We start from the raw sequence: 17,354 nt of genomic DNA on the forward strand, positions 1-17,354 counted from the left end.
GGTTCCCTCATCCGTAAAACGGGGAATAAAGAGCGCCGCGTGGGACCGGGACCGCGTCCGACCTGACGAGCTTGGATCTCCCCCAGCCCTCAGAATAGTGCTCTGCACGTAGTAAGCGCTTATCAGATACCATTATCATTATTATTATCACGGTGCCTGCCCCCTAGTAAGCGCCCAACGGAGAACGTCCTTCTTCGGGGCATTACGAGGGGAAAGGCGATGGGATTTTACGGCGGAGGGGTGGGAGAGGCTGGCGAGGGCGGAGAGGGTCGGGCCAGGGTCGGGCCCGGGTCGGGGAGGCCCCGGTGGCCCCCGTCACTTCTTCCACTGGTCGCGGCGGTAATCCCACTTGGAGGCGAGGCCCTGGACGGGATTGGCCTTCATGTCGAGGGTCCGGCGGAGCTGCTGGGCCTTCCACCGGGCCGACAGGGTCGGGGGCTTCTCCGGGAACACTGCCGGGGCGGGACAAGGCGGGACACGTCGCCGGGGGACCGGGAGGGGACCGGGGGGACCGGGAACCCGCCGCTCCGCCCCCCTACAGTCCACCCGCGATCCCCCCAGGACACTGCCCCTCTTTCTCTCTGGCTGTCCTCCAGCCAGGCCCACAGGGCACCATCTCCCCGCCCTCTCCATCCACCCACAATCGCCCGGGACCCTCTCCGCCTTCCCCTCATCCCCAGGGCCACCACCTCTCCCTCCTCCCGGGGCCTCCCTCACCCCCTTCCCGACACCCCCTGGGGCAAGTCCCTGCCCCACGCGGGGCTGCCGGTCTAAGCGCTCAGTACCGTGCCTGAGGCATAGTAAGCACCTAACAGATACTAGAAACTAAGGCTGGGAGGAGAATCCCATTTTACAAATGAGGAAACTGAGGCCCAGAGAACGACGATGATGACGAGGCCTCTCCCATCACCCCCCGGGGGGCGGGGGGCGCCCCTTCTCCGCACGCGCCCGTCTCACCGTAGACCCTCTGCCACGCCATCATGAGCGCCGTGAGGCCGAGGAAGAAGAAGAAGCCCCCGAGGACGGCCTTCCACTCGCCGGACGGCCTCTTCGCCTCCGCCAGGGTCTGCGGGAACTGTAGGCGATACACTGCGCGAGGGATGGGGGCAACTTAGAGGACCCCCCCCCCCGGAACCCCATCCGCCCACCCGCAACCCAACCTCCTCCCCAACAACCCGGAGCGGCCTAGCGGGTAGAGCCCGGGCCTGGGAATCGGGGAACCTGGGTTCTCATCCCAGATCCGCTACTAGTCTGCTGGGTGACCTTGGTCAGTCAGTCGGTGGTATTTATTGAGCGCTTGCTGTGTGCAGAGCACTAGTTCTAAACGCTGGGCAGAGTCCAGTAGGACAGTAATAACAGCCCTGTTCCCTGCCCACAAGGAGCTGACGATCTAGAGCGGGAGACTGACATGAATAGGAATAAATTCCAGACGTGGACATACGGACTGTGGGGCTGAGGGAGGGAAAACTGAAGGGGATAAATCCAAGGGTTTGCTGTTGTTTCTTTATGGTATTTGTAAGCGCTAACTCTGTGCCAAGCACTGTTCTATTCACTGTGGACAGAGAACGTGTCCGTTAGATGATAATAGTATTTGTTAAGCGCTTACTATGTACCAAGCAATGTTCTAAGTGCTGAGGGGGGATATGTGGGAACCAGGTTGTCCCCCATGGGGCTCACAGCCTCCATCCCCATTTTCCAGATGAGGGAACCGAGGCCCGGGGAAGTGAAGTGACTTGCCCAAAGTCCCACAGCTGACAAGTGGCGGAGCCGGGATTAGAACCCACGACCTCTGACTCCCAAGCCCGGGATCTTTCCACTGAGCCTCGCTGCTTTTTATATTGGTATATTAGAGTCTCCCCAATGCTTAGTGCAGCGCCCTGCACACAGTAAGTGCTCAATAAATAATAATAACACTGGTATTTATTGTTTACTAGGTGCAAGGCACTGTACTAAGTGCTGGGGTGGAGACAAGCAAATTGGGTTGGACATAATTCCTGTCCCACCTGGGGCTCACAGTCTCCATCCCTGTTTACAGATGAGGGAACTGAGGCCCGGAGAAGGAAAGTGACTGGCCCAAGGTCACCCAGAAGACAAGCGGCAGAGCTGGGATGGGAACTCAGGTCCTCTGTCTCCCAGGCCCGGGCTCTAACTATTAGGCTGTGCTGTTTCTAATAATAATAATAATAGTGGTATCCGTTAAGCGCTTATTATGTGCAAAGCGTGGTTCTAAGCGCTGGGGCGGGATGCAAGGTGATCAGGTTGTCCCATGTGGGGCTCACAGTTGTAATCCCCATTTGACAGATGAGGGAACCGAGGCCCAGAGAAGGGAAGTGACTGGCCCAGAGTCACACAGCTGTCAAGCGGCGGAGCCGGAATTAGAACCCATAATAATAATGTTGGTATTTGTTAAGCGCTTACTATGTGCCGAGCACTGTTCTAAGCGCTGGGGTAGACACAGGGGAATCAGGTTGTCCCACGTGGGGCTCACAGTCTTAATCCCCATTTTACAGATGAGGTCACTGAGGCACCGAGAAGCTAAGTGACTTGCCCAAAGTCACACAGCTGACAAGCGGTAGAGCCGGGGTTCGAACCCATGACCTCTGACTCCCAAGCCCGGCCTCTTTTCACTGAGCCACGCTGCTTCTCGTGGCCGGGGGGCGGTTCCGGCCTTCCGGACCCTCCCATGCCCCCCGGACCCCCCGGCCCACCCCCCGGCCCATCCCCGTGTCCACCCCCCGGCCCAGCACATACGGGCGACTTTCTCGTCGTTGCTGAGCCGGGTCCAGGCCCCCTTCTCCTTCTCCTTGAGCTCCCGCTCTTCGGGCCGGAGGTCCCGCCGCAGAGCCTCGTAGGGCAGGGGGTGGCTGCGCCTCGTGGGGGGCGGGGGGGAGCCCGGGACCCCCTCGCCGGGCCCTGAGGAGGAAGGGGGGCGGGAGAGCGACCCCTCAACATCCACCAATTCACCCCCCAACGCCCCCTGGCCCACCCCGAGCAGGCTTGAGGGGCACGGGACGGGGGGCTTTTTTCCTTAAGGTATTTCTTCAGCGCTTACCATGTGTCAGGCACTGTACTATAGAAATGACGATATTTCTTAAGCGCTTACCACGTGCCAGGCACTGTACTATAATAATGATGGTATTTCTTAAGCGCTTACCACGTGCCAGGTACTCTACTGTTTTAATGATGGTATTTCTTAAGCGCTTACCACGTGCCAGGCACTGTACTGTATTAATGATGGCATTTCTTAAGCGCTCACCACGTGCCAGGCACTGTACTATAATAATGACGGTATTTCTTAAGCAGTTACCATGTGCCAGGCACTGTACTATAATAATGATGATATTTATTAAGCGCTCCCCACGTGCCAGGCGCTCTACTATATTAATGATTGTATTTCTTAAGCACTTACCATGTGCCAGGCACTGTACTATAATAATGATGGTATTTATTAAGCGCTTACCATATGCCAGGCACCGTACTAAGCGCTGGGGGAGATGCAAGGTCATTGTATTGGACAGTCTGTTACGATAATTATGTAATAATTATGATAATTATATCACAATGCATTACAGTAATAATAATAATAATTGTGGTATTTGTTAAGTTCTTACTGTGTGCCGAGCACTCTTCTAAGCGCTGGGGTAGATCCAAGCTCACCAGGTTGGATCTACCCAGGGACCCAGTCCCTGTCCCACACGGACATCACAGTACAGATCAGAGGGAGAACAGGGATTGACTCCCCATCTTCCAAATGAGGGAACTGAGCCCCAGAGAAGAGAAGTGACTGCGCCAAGGTCGCCCAGCAGACGAGGGGCGGAGCCGGGATTAGAACCCAGGTCCCTCTGCCTCCCAGGCCCGGACGCTACCCGCTGGGCCGCTCTGCTTCCCTTACCTGGACCCCCGGGGCCGTGGACCGTTCGGATGACGAAGGACATCCACCATCCTCTCTTCGCCAGAGTTCGCCACGCGGAAAACATCTGTGGGGAAGGAGCGGAGGGACCCGGCGGGGGTACGGGGGGTCTGCTGGAGGTGGTCCCTCACCCCCACCTGACCCTGAAGCTCCCCACCCCCACCCCACCGGGCTCCTAATAATAATAATCACTGTGGTGTTTGTTAAGCGCTTACTATGTACCTGGCACTGTACTAAACGCTGGGGTGGATCCAAGCCAATCATGTTGGACCCAGTCCCTGGTCCCACATGGAGCTCACAGTCTCCATCCCTATTTTCCAGAGGAGGGAACGGAGGGCCAGAGAAGTGAAGTGACTCACCCAAGGACACAGAGCAGGCAAGGGGTGGAGGCAGGATTAGAACCCGTGACCTCTGACTTCCAGGCCCCTGTTCTCCCCTCCAGGCCACACTGCTTCTCCTTCTAAACTCATCTCTAAGCTGTCAGCTCGTTGTGGGCAGGGGATGTGTGTAGGCTTATTGTTGCATTGTCCTTACTCAAGCGCTTAGTACAGTGCTCGGCACACAATAAGTGCTCAATAAATGTTTCAATGAATGCCCAGACTGAGTTCATTGTGGGCAGAGATTGTCCCTCTTTATCGTTCTGTTGTACTTGGAGAAACAGCGGGGCTCAGTGGAAAGAGGCTGGGCTTGGGAGTCAGAGGTCATGGGTTCTAATCCCGGCTCTGCCGCTTGTCAACCCTGTGACTTTGGGCAAGTCATTTCACTTCTCTGTGCCTTAGTTCCCTCATCTGTAAAATGGGGATTAAGACTGTGAGCCCCACATGGGACAACCTGATCACCTTGTTTCCGCCCCTAGCGCTTAGAACAGTGCTTTGCATGTAGTAAGCGCTTAACAAATACCATTTTTTTTCCCCAAGCGCTTAGTACAGTGCTTTGCACACAATAAGCACTCAATAAATATGTTTGAATGAATGAATAAATGAATGACCAGACTGTGAGTTCCTTGTGGGCAGGGATTGTCACTCTTTAGTGTTCTCTGTACTCTCCCAAGCGCTTAGTCCAGTGCTCTGCGCACAGTAAGCGCTTAGTGAATACGATTGAATGAATGAATGAATGAATGAATGAATGGCTATTTGTTAAAGCGCTTACTATGTGATGGGCGCCCTCTGCTGGCCGAATCTAACACTGCAGGCGCAAGAGTCCCAGGCCGGCTAACAGGTAATAATAATAATGATGATAATAATAATAATGGTGGTATTTGTTAAAGTTTACTGTGTGGCAGGGACTGTACTAAGCGCTGGAGGAGATACAAGGTAATTGGGTTAGGACACAGTCTCTGTACCACATGGGGCTCATGGTGACGGTAGTTGCTAAGCACTTTCTAAGCGCTGGGGGAGACCCAAGCTCATCAGGTTGGATAATAATAATGTTGGTATTTGTTAAGCGCTTACTATGTGCAGAGCACTGTTCTAAGCGCTGGGGTAGACACAGGGGAATCAGGTTGTCCCACGTGGGGCTCACAGTCTTAATCCCCATTTTACAGATGAGGGAACTGAGGCACAGAGAAGTTAAGTGACTTGCCCACAGTCACACAGCTGACAAGTGGCAGAGCTGGGATTCGAACTCATGGATACAGCCCCTGTACTTGCTAAACACTTTCTGTGTGCCAAGCACTGTACTAAAGGTTGGGGTGGATACAAGCCCATCAGTTTGGACACTTGCTAAGTGCTTGCTGTAATAATAATGGTATTCGTTAAGCGTTTCCTATGTGCTAAGCAATGTGGAGAAGCAGCGTGGCTCAGAGGAAAGAGCCCGGGCTTGGGAATCAGAGGTCATGGGTTCTAATCCTGGCTTCGCCACCTGTCAGCTGGGTGACCTTGGGCAAGTCACTTCACTTCTCGGTGCCTCCGTGACCTCATCTGTAAAATGGGGATGAAGACCGTGAGCCTCACGTGGGACGACCTGATGACCCTGTATCTCCCCCAGCGCTTAGAACAGTGCTCTGCACATAATAAGCGCTTAACAAATACCAAAATTATTATTATTATTACTAAGCGCTGGGGTAGATACAGACCAGTCGGGTCTGACCCTGTCCCCGTCCCCCGTGGGGCTCACGGTCCCCATCCCCATTGTACGGAGGAGAGAACTGAGGCCCAGAGAAGGGAAGTGACCGGTCCAAGGTCACGCAGCTGTGGTGGTGGGGGTGAGGTCGGGGCGTTTCCCCTCCCTCTCCCCCGCAATCCCAGCGGCCCCCCCGGGGGTGGGCGAGGGACACCAGCTCAGGACGGCACGTTCCCGTCTGGTTTCCGTCCACCCCTCCTCCGCTGCTAATGATGTGACAGCTACGTGTGCCAGGCCACCCCGAGCCCGGGGACCAGAAGAAGCGCTTAACAGATAGCAGGGCCTAGCGGGCAGAGCCCGGGCCTGGGAGTCAGAAGGACCTGGGTTCTCCTCCCGGCTCCGCCGCCTCTCTGCTGGGTGACCTTGGGCAGGTCGCTTCACTGCTCTGGGCCTCGGTTCCCTCTTCTGTCAAATGGGGATGAAGACGGGAGCCCCAAGCGGGGCGGGGACTGGATCCAACCTGATGAGCTTGGATCCAGCCCAGCGCTTAGTACAGTACCTGACACATAGTGAGTGCTTAACAAATACTATTATTAGCATTATATTATCATCTCTTCCAGTGCTTAGTACAGTGCCTGTCACACAGTAAGAGCTTAACAAGTACCAGAATCATCATTATTATTATTATCATCTCTTTCAGTGCTTAGTACAGTGCCTGGCACATAGTAAGTGCTTAACAAATACCATTATTATCATTACTGTTATCTCCTCCAGCGCTTAGTACATTGCCAGGCACACAGTAAGTGCTTAACAAATGCCATTATCATTATCTCCTCCAGCACTTAGTACAGAGAACAGTGCTTTGCACATAGTAACCGCTTAACAAATACCATATTATTATTATTAGAGTGCCTGGCTCATAGGAAGCACTTAACAAATACCATCATTATTATTATTATCTTCCCTAGCGCTTAGTACAGTCCCTGGCACATAGTAAGCACTTAATAAATACCATCATTATTATTATCTTCTCCAGTGCTTAGTACAGTCCCTGGCACATAGTAAGCACTTAATAAATACCACAATTATTAGAGAAGCAGCATGGCCTAGTAGGTAGAGCCCGGGCCTGGGAGTCAGAGGACCTGAGTTCTCATCCCGGCTCTGCCACCTGTCCGCTGTGTGACCTTGGGTCAGTCACTTCACTCTTTGGGCCTCAGTTCCCTCCTCTGGAAAATGGGGATGTAGACAGGGAACCCTATGTGAGACAGGGACTGGGTCCGACCCGATTTGCTTGTCTCTCCCTCAGCGCTTAGTACAGTGCTTGCCACATAGAAAGCGCTTAACAGATACCATTATGAGAATTATTACTCGTTATTATAGTAAGCGCCTCACATGTACCACGGTTATTATGAAATAGCTTCCTTCTCCTCGCAGCTCGGGGTCTCCCGACGCACCAGCCCCCGCCAGGCGGCCTGGAGCCCCCAGCCCCGTTAGCCGGTCCCTTTCCTGACCCCGGCCGAGGGAGGGTCCGAAGAGACCCCCCCGAGGCGGACGGGACGAGGCTACTCTCCCCTCCCGCCGGCCCCCCGGATCCCGCTCGGCCCCTTCCCTCTCCTCCGTCCTCCTCCGGTCACTCACTGTGGTCGGGGGGAGATTCCGGGGCCGGGATGAGGGGGTCCGGAGGGGCCGTCGCCGGACGGACGGACGGGATGACCGTCTCGCCAGCTGCACAGCAGGACGGGAGGACCGGAGCCCGCCTCCCCGGCCCGGCCCCCCTGCCCGGAGACAGCCGGGGAGGAGGAGGGGGGGACTACCAGCTGGCCAGGCCCCTGGGGCGGGCGGAGGGGCGGGGGGGGGGGGGCGGCCACAACACAGCCCCATCACCTCCCCCCCGGCATCCCCTCGGCCAGATGGTCCGGACCGTGAGAGCACAACATCTGGAAAACAGCCGCTCTCTGCGGCTGACCCTTCACCCTTCACCCCTGACCCCACCCTAGCAGCTCCGTTGGAGTTCGCAGTCTCCGGGAGGCAGGCGGAGCCCGGAGAGACCATACTACTACTACTAATAATAATAACTGGGTAAGTGCTTACTATGTGCCCTGCACTGTACTAAGCGCTGGAGGAGATTCAAGCAAATCAGGTTGGATGCAGTCCCTGTCCCACATGGGGCTCACGGTCTTCATCTCCATTTTACAGGTGAGGGGGACTAACGAGAATAACAATAATAATGAAGATGGTATTTGTTAAGCGCTTAGTATGCATCAAGCACTGTTCTAAGCACTGGGGGAGATACAAGGTCATCAGGTTGTCCCTCCTGGGGCTCACAGTCTTCATCCCCATTGTTCAGATGAGGTCACTGAGGCCCGGAGAAGTGAAGTGACCGGCTCAAGGTCACACAGCAGACGAGGGGTGGAACCCAGTTCCTTCTGATTCCCAGACCCGGGCTCTAACCACAGGCCACACGCCTTCTCTGTAGCATCTTAGTAGACATGAGGAACTGACACTCTATCGATCCATCAGTGGGGTATTTATTGAGCACCTGCCATGCGCAGAGCACTGAGCAGAGCACTTGGGAGAGGCCAACAGAGTAGACACCATCCCCGCCTTCAAGGAGTGTGCCGGCTACCCTGTGCAGAGCACTGAGCTGAGAGTTTGGGAGAGGCCAATAGAGTTAGGAGCACAGTCCCTGCCCTGGAGGAGTTTACGGGTCTGGATTCTGGTTGGTTTCTCCTCTAAGTGCTGGACACCTCCCCGCGGCCCCTTCCCCCCAGGCCCCCGACCTCTGACCCCGATCCCTGACCCCCAGGGTGTGTATGTGGGGGGGGAGCCCAGGGCTCTAGAAGGAAGCAACTGAGAGAAATGGAGAAACGACATTCCCAAATTCTCATGGGAAGGGAGGGAGGGAGAGGAGAGAGGGAGGAAGTGGGGAGGGAATGGGGAGGGAGGGAAAGAGGAGGAGGGAGAGGAGAGGAAGGGGGAGGAAGAGGAGGGAGAGAGGAGGAGGGGGAGGAAGAGGGAGGTAGGAAGGGGGAGGAAGAGAGAGGTAGGAAGGGCGAGGGAATAGGGAAGAAGGGAAAGGGGGGGGAGGAGGAGGGGAAGTGGAGGAGGGAGAGTAGGGGGAGGAGGAGGAAGAGGATAATAATAACTGTGGTATTTGTTAAGCGCTTATTATATGCCAAGCACTGTTCTAAGCGCTGGGGGAGATAGAAGCTCATCAGTTTGTCCTCCGTGGGGCTGACAGTCTCAATCCCCATTTGACAGATGAGGGAACCGAGGCCCAGAGAAGGTAACTGGCTTGCCCAAGGTCTCACCGCGGACAAGTGGCAGAGCTGGGATGAGAACCCAGGACCTTCTGACTCCCGGGCCCGGGCTCTACCTGCTGGGCTGCGCCGCTTCTGGGTGGAGGAGTTGAGGAGGAAGAGGGGGAGGGGGAAGAGGAGCCAGAGGAAAGACTTCCTCTGGGCCTCAGTTTCCTCCTCTGCCAAATGGGGATTCAGTCCCTGCTCTCCCTCAGACTTATAGCACTGTATTGAGCACTTGGGAGAATCCAATCCAACGCTACAACAGACCCATTCCCCACCCACGACAAGCTCACAGTCTAGAGGGGGCAACGGACATTCATCGAACATGTATGTTAGTATGTACTGTTTGCAAGAAGCAGTGTGCCTCAGTGGAAAGAGCCCGGGCTTGGGAGTCAGAGGTCGTGGGTTCTAATCCTGGCTCTGCCACTTGTCAGCTGTGTGACTGTGGGCAAGCCACTTCACTGGGCCTCAGTTCATGGGGATAACCTGATTACTCTGTATCTACCCCAGCGCTTAGAACAGTGCTCTGCACATAGTAAGCACATAACAATCACTTCACTTCTCTGTGCCTCAGTTCCCTCATCTGTAAAAATGGGGATTAAAAAAATGTGAACCCCACGGGGGCAATCTGATTACCCTGTGTCTACCTCAGCGCTTAGAAGAGTGCTCCGCACATAGTAAGTGCTTAACAAATACCGGCATTATTATTATTATTGAATGAATAAATAGCATGGATGGATTGACTGACCGACTGATGGGAGGCGGAGCTCCGCCGGGCTGCAGTCTCGGGTTCAGCCGCTAGAGGACGCCCCGGCCCCGACTTAGCGCTCCCGCCACCAGGGGGCGCCAAGAGGACGAAGTGGGGGGGACGTCTCATTCATTCATTCAATCATTCATTCATCCCTCCCTCCATTCAATGGTATTTATTAATAATAATAATGACGATAGTATTTGTTAAGCACTTACTATGTGCCAAGCACTGTTCTAAGCGCTGGGATAGATATAAAGTCACCGGGTTGCCCCCCCCGTGGGGTTCATAGTCTTAATCCCCATTTTCATTCATTCATTCAATAGTATTTATTGAACGCTTACTATGTGCAGAGCACCGTACTAAGCGCTCGGAATGGACAATTCGGCAACAGATGGAGTGAAGGAAAGCAGCGTGGTTCAGTGGAAAAAGCCTGGGCTTCAGAGTCAGAGGTCATGGGTTCGACTCCCAGCTCTGCCACTTGTCAGCTGCGTGACTGTGGGCAAGTCACTTAACTTCTCTGTGCCTCAGTTACCTCATCTGTAAAATGGGGATGAACTGTGAGCCTCACGTGGGACAACCTGATTACCCTTTATCTACCCCAGCGATTAGAACAGTGCTCTGCACATAGTAAGTGCTTAATAAAATACCAACATTATTAACGAGCACCACCCTAAGGAGGATTCGTAGTAGGGGGTGGGGTCGGAGGCTGGCTCCCAGGGGGGTGGAAGAGGGGGGAGCCTGCAGCTGGGCTGGTGGTTGTGGGGGGTGTAGTGGACCCCTCCCCCGGGGTGGGGGGGAGGTCTGCAGCTGGGGGGGAGGGGGTTTTGCACAATGAGCCCGTGATGCAATTTCCTTTGGCCTGCAAAGTTGGAGCTTCCAACCTTCTCAGCAAGTTTTGCAACAACGCGGGCGGAAATGCAAGAGCCCCCCCGCCCTCTCCCGACCCCCCCCGGACCCCCACCCCCCTCTCCCCGGTCTGGGGGATCCCCCGGACTCCTGGGTCAGCCTCGTGGCCAGGGAATGGGGCTGTTTATTGTTGGATTGGACTCTCCCGAGCGCTTAGGACAGTGCACACTGGAAGCGCTCAATACATACCATTGAATGATTGAATGACCCCCCCCCCCCACCTTCGTTGCCCACCCAGGGGTCAGTCGGAGCTGGACACACCCACGGAGCTGGCAGCCTAGGGGGGAAAGACAGGCCTTAAATGAATCCATCAGTGGTATTTATTGAGCACCTACTTTGTGCAGAGCACTGGATTGACACAAGGAGCTGACAGTCTAGAAGGGGAGACCGACAGGAAAAGAAATCAATATAATGCGTGCCGAGCACTGGACTAAACACTGGGGAGAGTCCGATCCGGCAATAGAACAGACCCAACGAGCTGCCCACAAGGTGCTGACGGCCCAGAGGGGGAGGCCCACATGAAGAGAAAGACAGAAAATAATGCAGGAATGCTAAGCGCTTAGTCCAGTGCTCTGCACACAGTAAGCGCTCAATAAATACGACTGAAGGAATGACGTGATGGGTGCGGGGCCGGGACGGGGAGAGGAAGAAAAGGAGGCAGTCGGGGAGATGCAGAAAGGAGATAGTCTACCCCGCCATAATAAGGACAGTGATATCTACTACGTGCTAAGCACTGTGCTAAGCGATGAGCGAGATTCCAGATGATCAGGTTGGACCAGTCCTTGTCCCACGCGAGGCTCAGAGCCTAAGCGGGAGGGCGGCGAATGAATCCCCATTTTACAGTCCAGGGCAACCGAGGCCTGGAGAAGTGAAGCGATTTAAACAGATATATAACGATAATAATAAGAACAATGCGGGCATTAGTTGAGCGCTTACTCTGTACCTGGCACCGTTCTAAGCGCTGGGGCAGATCCAAGCTAATCAAGTCGAACCCAGGCCCCATCCCCCGGGGGCTCACAGTCTTCATCCCCATTTTACAGGTGAGGGAACTGAGGCCCAGGGAAGCCAAGTGACTTGTCCAAGGTGACACAGCAGACGAGGGGCGGAGCCGGGAGGAGAACCCAGGACTTTCTGGCTCCCCACCCCGGGCTCGACCCACTTTACCAGGAGCACCGTTTTTTACCTCTCCTTCTCTCTTGCTGTCTCTCTCTTTCTCTGTGTCTCTCTCTCCTTCCTCTGTGTGTCTCTGTCCATCTCTCCTTTCTCTGTCTTCCCCATCTCTCCCATTTCTGTGTCTCTGTCTCTCTCCTTTCTGTGCGTCTGTCTCCCTCTGTGTCCCTCGGTCGCCTTTCGTTCTCTGTCTCCCTTTCGTTCAGTCGTATTTGTCGACCGCTCACTGTGGACCGGGGACTGTACTAAGCGCTCTCCCTCCTCTTCGTCCGTCGGCCCGGGGCTGTGGTGCAGAGGCTTTCCCAGGCTTGTCAGCGCAGCTGCGGCGGCCGGGGGGGGGGGAGGGGAAGGAAGAGAAGGGGAAGGGGAAGGGGCGTCCTCAAAGGTCCAGAAAGCAGCCGGGACTGTCTGCATGTCTGTGTGTGTGTGTGTGTGTGTGTGTGTGTCTCCAACCGATCTGTGGGCGGAGGCGGCGGTGGGTCCGGGGGTTGGGGGTGTGGGGGTGGTCCTGGGCCCGGGGGTCGGGGGGGCTGGGGTCCGGGGGCGGGCCCGGGCAGACAGCGCGGCGCCTCGGGCCCACCTGGCCGACCTCCTGGGGCCCGGGGCCGGGGGCCCGGGGCCGGGGTCCGGCCCGGACGCCCAGCTGGCAGCCCCCGTTTTCCCCGCCCCCGGCTGGCTCTCTCTCTCTGTCTCTGGGTGTCTCTCCCCGTCTCTCTGGGTCTCTGTCCTCCCCATCCCACCGGCTCCGAATGGGAGAAACTGAGGCAGATCTCACACAAGGTCCTTAACCCTCAGCTGGAGGGTGGGGGAACTTGAGGGAAAGAACCCCCCCCACACACACACACCAAAAAAACTGGGCCCCCCCATCTCTTAACCAGAAACCCAGACTGCATCCCCCCCGACTTCGCTATGCAAACACCCCCACGAACACACACACCTGGGTGCCCCCCCATTATGGCTGAATTGTACTTTCCAAGCGCTTAGTATAGTGCTCTGCACCCAGTCAGCGCACCAATGCAATTGAATAAATCTCTCCCCAGAAACCCAGGCTGGACTCTCCCCCACCCCCCAAAACACACACACACTCCAGTGGCTGTGTCCAACTCGATTTGCTTGAACCCCCCCCCCCAAGTGCTCAGTACAGTGCCTGCCACATACTGAGCCCTTAACAAATCCCCTATCTAACTGTCGAGGCCGAGAAGCGGACAGAGCCCCCCACACCTCCTGCACCCAACAGACGGACAAAGGGGAGGGAGGCTATTGGGAAGACGCCCTCCCCCAGCCTGCCGGGGTCAAGGAGGCCTAGAGAGGATTTTCCCCCTCCACCCCGTTTTAGCGACCCCCTTCCTCCCCTCTGGGCCCCTCACCCCGAAACACGTGTCCCTCAGTTCTTTCTAAAGCTCAGAGGAGCTTTAAAGACGAACTGCGGACCGACGGTGTCATTACCCTCTCCCCAGCGCTTTACTTCAGTGCTCTGCACACAGTAAGCCCTCAACAAATTCGACTGAACGAATGAGCCCATGGAAAAAAGGAAAAAAACCCAATCAGCCTGTATCAACGACATCCGAAGCAGCGCGACTCAGTAGAAACAGCTCGAGTCCCAGGTCGTGGGTTCTAATCCCCCCTCCGCCGCTCGTCTGCTGTGTGACCTTGGCCAAATCACTTCACTTCCCTGGGCCTCCGTTCGCTCACCCGGAAAATGGGGGTGAAGACTCAGCCCCACCTGGGACTGCTTAATTATCTTGTATCTCCCCCAGCGCTTAGAACGGTGCCTGGTACATAGTAAGCGCTTAACTAATACTCTCTTCATTATTATTACTACTTACTGCATACGGAGCACTGTACTGAGCACTCAAGAAGCCTGGATCGATGGGGGGGGGGGGCTATGAAGGCGACTTTATAATGAACATTTGTTTAATAACAAAAAAACCCGGCAACCTATTGTAAAACAATATTCTCGGTAGGCAGTCATTGTAATATACAATACGGGCAATCAGTATCTTCTCTTTTTTTCCTCAGAAATCTGAGAAGGCTAGGACGTGACTCCATTTTTTAGTATTTAAAAAATAAAACTGCACACAGTCCAGCGCCCCGCGGTCGGCGGGGAGGAGAGGCGGCCTTCGATCCCCTCGGGGCTCTACGGCAGGGGGATGACCACCCTGGAGGTATTTAGTGGGTGGGGAGGGCGGGGAGGCGTCCAGCTCGGGTCGCTTAGTCCAGCCGGAAACGTGGCTTGTGGCCACCACTTCTTCTTGGCCCCCCCGCCCCCGGCCTCGCTGGGGAGGGATGAGGGGGGTCTCGGGGGGCGGGGGGGGGTCTCCCCTTCAGCGGCACAGGATTCGGTCGTCGGCCCCGACACGGGCAGCCTGAAACACAGGAAGGAGCGGCGCCTAAGTCACCCTCGCCCGCCGTCCCACTTACCGAGCGCTCGGCCCAAGCGGCCCGAGTTCGCATCAACCTCTACTACTTGGTGATTACCTACTCGGCGCAGAGCGCTGTACTGGCCACCCGGGGAGGCCTCGACACAGTGAGTGTGGCCACCTGAAACAGTCGCCGTCGCCCGTCCTACTTGTTGAGCGGCCGCTCTGCGTGGAACGCTGTAATGAGCGCCAGGGAAGCCCTCCCCCCGAGACAGCTTGGAACAGAGAGGAAGCGGTCAGTCACCGTCCCCTGGGGTACGTATTGAGCGTCTGTTCTGGGCGGACCACTGTACTGAGCGCTCCGGGAGGCCCAGGCAGGCGGCCTGGAATAGAGAGGAAGGAACAAGCGGGTCGGTCACCGTCCCCTGGGCTACTTATTGAGCGCCTGGTCTGGGCGGAGCACTATAGTGAGCGCTCCGGATGGCCCCGACAGGCAGCCTAGAACCGAGAGGAAGAAGCGAGCGAGTCAGTCACCGTCCCGAGGGCTACTTATTGAGCGGCGGAAAAGTGCGTGGCGGCGGGCGTGTGGAAGAGCTGACCTCGGCGGGCAGAGGCCGGGGTCCCGGGCCGGGGGCGGCGGCGGGGTTGGGGGCGGCGGCGGCGGCGGCGGCGGCGGCGGCGGCCTCGGTGGCGTCGTCCTGGGAGTCCAGCTCCAGCTGCAGGTCCCAGATGTAGTCGATGACGTGCTGCAGGATCTCCACGCGGCTGACCCGCCGGTCCTGGGGCAGGGTGGGCACCAGCTCCTTCAGCCGCGAGTAGCAGCCCTTCATGTCGCCCGGCGCCGGGGCCGGGGCCGTCCCGGGGCCCGTGCCCAGCCCCGGCGACAGGGCTTGGCCCACCTTCATGGCTCCGGCGGGGAACGGGGCGGGCGCTAGGACCCTGCGGGCGGCGGGGCGCGGGGCTCCGAGGCGACCACGGCGCCTGCGCGAGGAACGGCCGAAGTCAAAGCAGTCCGACTTGGGGCTCGCGCCGCTCCTATTTATAGACCCTCCCGGGCGGCCGCCGGGCGGGGCCACGGCCTTCGAAACCGACCAATGGGAGGGCTCGGATCGGCGAGGGGGCGGGGCCTCCCGGCCCGCGGCCCCGCCCCCGCCCGCGGTGTTAAAGGGCCAGCGACCCACGCAGAGCTCCGGGCTATTCGTTCAGCGCTTCCTCTGCGCGGCGGCAGGGCGCTGTGCTGAGCGCCCGGGAGAGGCCGAGGCGGCCGGAGACGTTCCCCACCGATCAGTGGCGGCGATTGAGCGCTTCCTAGGTGCAGGGCGCTGTGCTGAGCGCCCGGAGAGGCCGATGCGCCGGAGTCGGTGGGCACGTTCCCAATCGATCGGGGGTGACGATGGAGCGCTTTCTACGTGCCGGGCGCTGTGCTGAGCGCCTGGAAGAATGCAAGACGGCACAGCTGGAAGATACGGTCCCAATTAATGGGATTTACCGAGCGCGGGGCGCTGTACCGAGCGCCCGGGAGACTCCCAGGCAGCACAACCGGTAGACCAAAGGAATGTATCGAGGGCTTCCTGCGTGCGGGGCACTGTACCGAGCGCCCGGGGGAGTCCAAGACAGCACAGCTGGCAGACACGGTCTACACGAGGGGGACGGCCCTCCCCGGTGGGGGCGGTCAGGAAAAATCCATCCTCTTTGCGCGGCTCGCTGGGCCGGGATGGGAGGCCCGTCCCCCCCGCCCCTCTCATTCCCGCTTTGCAGATGGGGAAACTGAGGCCCGGAGAGCGAGGCGGGCTCGCCCAGGGTCCCCGCGGGGGGGCGGGATTAGAACCCGGGTCCCGCATGCCCTCGGGCAACCCCCTTACCCCAAAGATGTTGGGGGTGCGGCGCCTGGGGGAGGGGCCGGGGGTCCCCTGGCAGCATGGGGGGGGGGGAGTCTCCGCACCCCAGTTTTCCTAGGCGGGGGGAGGGGGACGGGGACAGACGGGGGCCCGCTCCCCCCTCCGGCTTCCCATTCCAGGGGTGGGAAGGCCGGCGTCCCCCCGCCCGGGGGTGGGGGGGGCAGCAGCTGCGGGGGTCCCCCCCGCCCCCCGTCCGTCGCCCCCCTCCCCCCCGCCGCCCGTGTCCGCGTCCAAACAAGCGGCTCAGACCGTTAGACGCCAGTCCCGTGACGTCACCCATTCATAAAACCCGGGCGGGCTGTCAGGGTGGCGCCGCCGGGGCGGTCGCCATGGAGACCACAAACAGCGCCCCCCGCCCCCCCCGCCCTCTCCCCCTCCCCCCGCCTCACCTGCAACGCTCCTCGCTCCCGGGGGGCATCGGGGGGGGGGGGGAGGGGGCTCCACCGCCCCGCACCTGCGGACCCCTCCCCCTCGGGGGGTCCCCCTTCCCCCTCGGGGGTCCCCCCTCCCCCCGACTTGACCGCCCGGGCCCGGAGGGGCTGGGGAGCCCCCTCCCGCCCGACGCGGGCAGCCCCCCAATTCCTCCACCCAGCTCTGAGCAAAGAGAAGCCCCCTTCCCACCCACCCCCATACCCAGGGGGTCTCCTGAACCCCCCCATTCCTCCGCCCAGCCCTGGAGGGAGAAGCCCCCTCCTCCCCATACCCCGGGGAAGGGGGGGGGTCTCCTCGTGCCCCCACCCACAACAGAAAGTCCCCCCGACTTCACCGCCTAGGCCTGGAAGGAATGGGGAGCCCCCTTCCCACCCTCGGGGTTGGGGGGGTCAAGGCAATGCCAAGGCCTGGGCGAGTGACCCCCTCTTCCTCTCCCCGCCCCGGGGCCCTTGTCTGGCTCCAACATAAAGAAAGCGATTCTCAGAATTGCACAAAATCAGGGCCCCCCTTCCCACCTCCCCCCCCATTTCCTGAGACTTGGGGTGACGCCAAACCCTTCCTGGA

General features: G+C 58.2%; 2 protein-coding genes across 2 annotated transcripts; both read right to left on the reverse strand.

Annotated features, from left to right (window-relative positions):
* Positions 1-121: 121 nt before the first annotated feature.
* Positions 122-7,690, reverse strand: LOC114806037. The gene is made up of 5 exons (XM_029048735.2): positions 7,610-7,690; positions 3,893-3,977; positions 2,752-2,913; positions 958-1,089; positions 122-452 (listed from the first exon to the last, which is right to left on the reverse strand). The coding sequence occupies exons 2-5, from the start codon at positions 3,975-3,977 to the stop codon at positions 316-318; spliced, it is 516 nt and encodes a 171-aa protein (XP_028904568.1). The 5' UTR covers positions 7,610-7,690; the 3' UTR covers positions 122-315.
* Positions 7,691-13,996: 6,306 nt separating this feature from the next.
* ID1 (inhibitor of DNA binding 1, HLH protein) lies at positions 13,997-15,543 on the reverse strand. The gene is made up of 2 exons (XM_029049564.2): positions 15,060-15,543; positions 13,997-14,466 (listed from the first exon to the last, which is right to left on the reverse strand). Exons 1-2 carry the CDS (start codon positions 15,363-15,365, stop codon positions 14,425-14,427), a joined length of 348 nt encoding a protein of 115 aa, XP_028905397.2. The 5' UTR covers positions 15,366-15,543; the 3' UTR covers positions 13,997-14,424.
* Positions 15,544-17,354: the final 1,811 nt, after the last annotated feature.

Source organism: Ornithorhynchus anatinus, chromosome 21, assembly GCF_004115215.2.
Source record: "Ornithorhynchus anatinus isolate Pmale09 chromosome 21, mOrnAna1.pri.v4, whole genome shotgun sequence".
Taxonomy (NCBI): Eukaryota; Metazoa; Chordata; class Mammalia; order Monotremata; family Ornithorhynchidae; genus Ornithorhynchus; species Ornithorhynchus anatinus.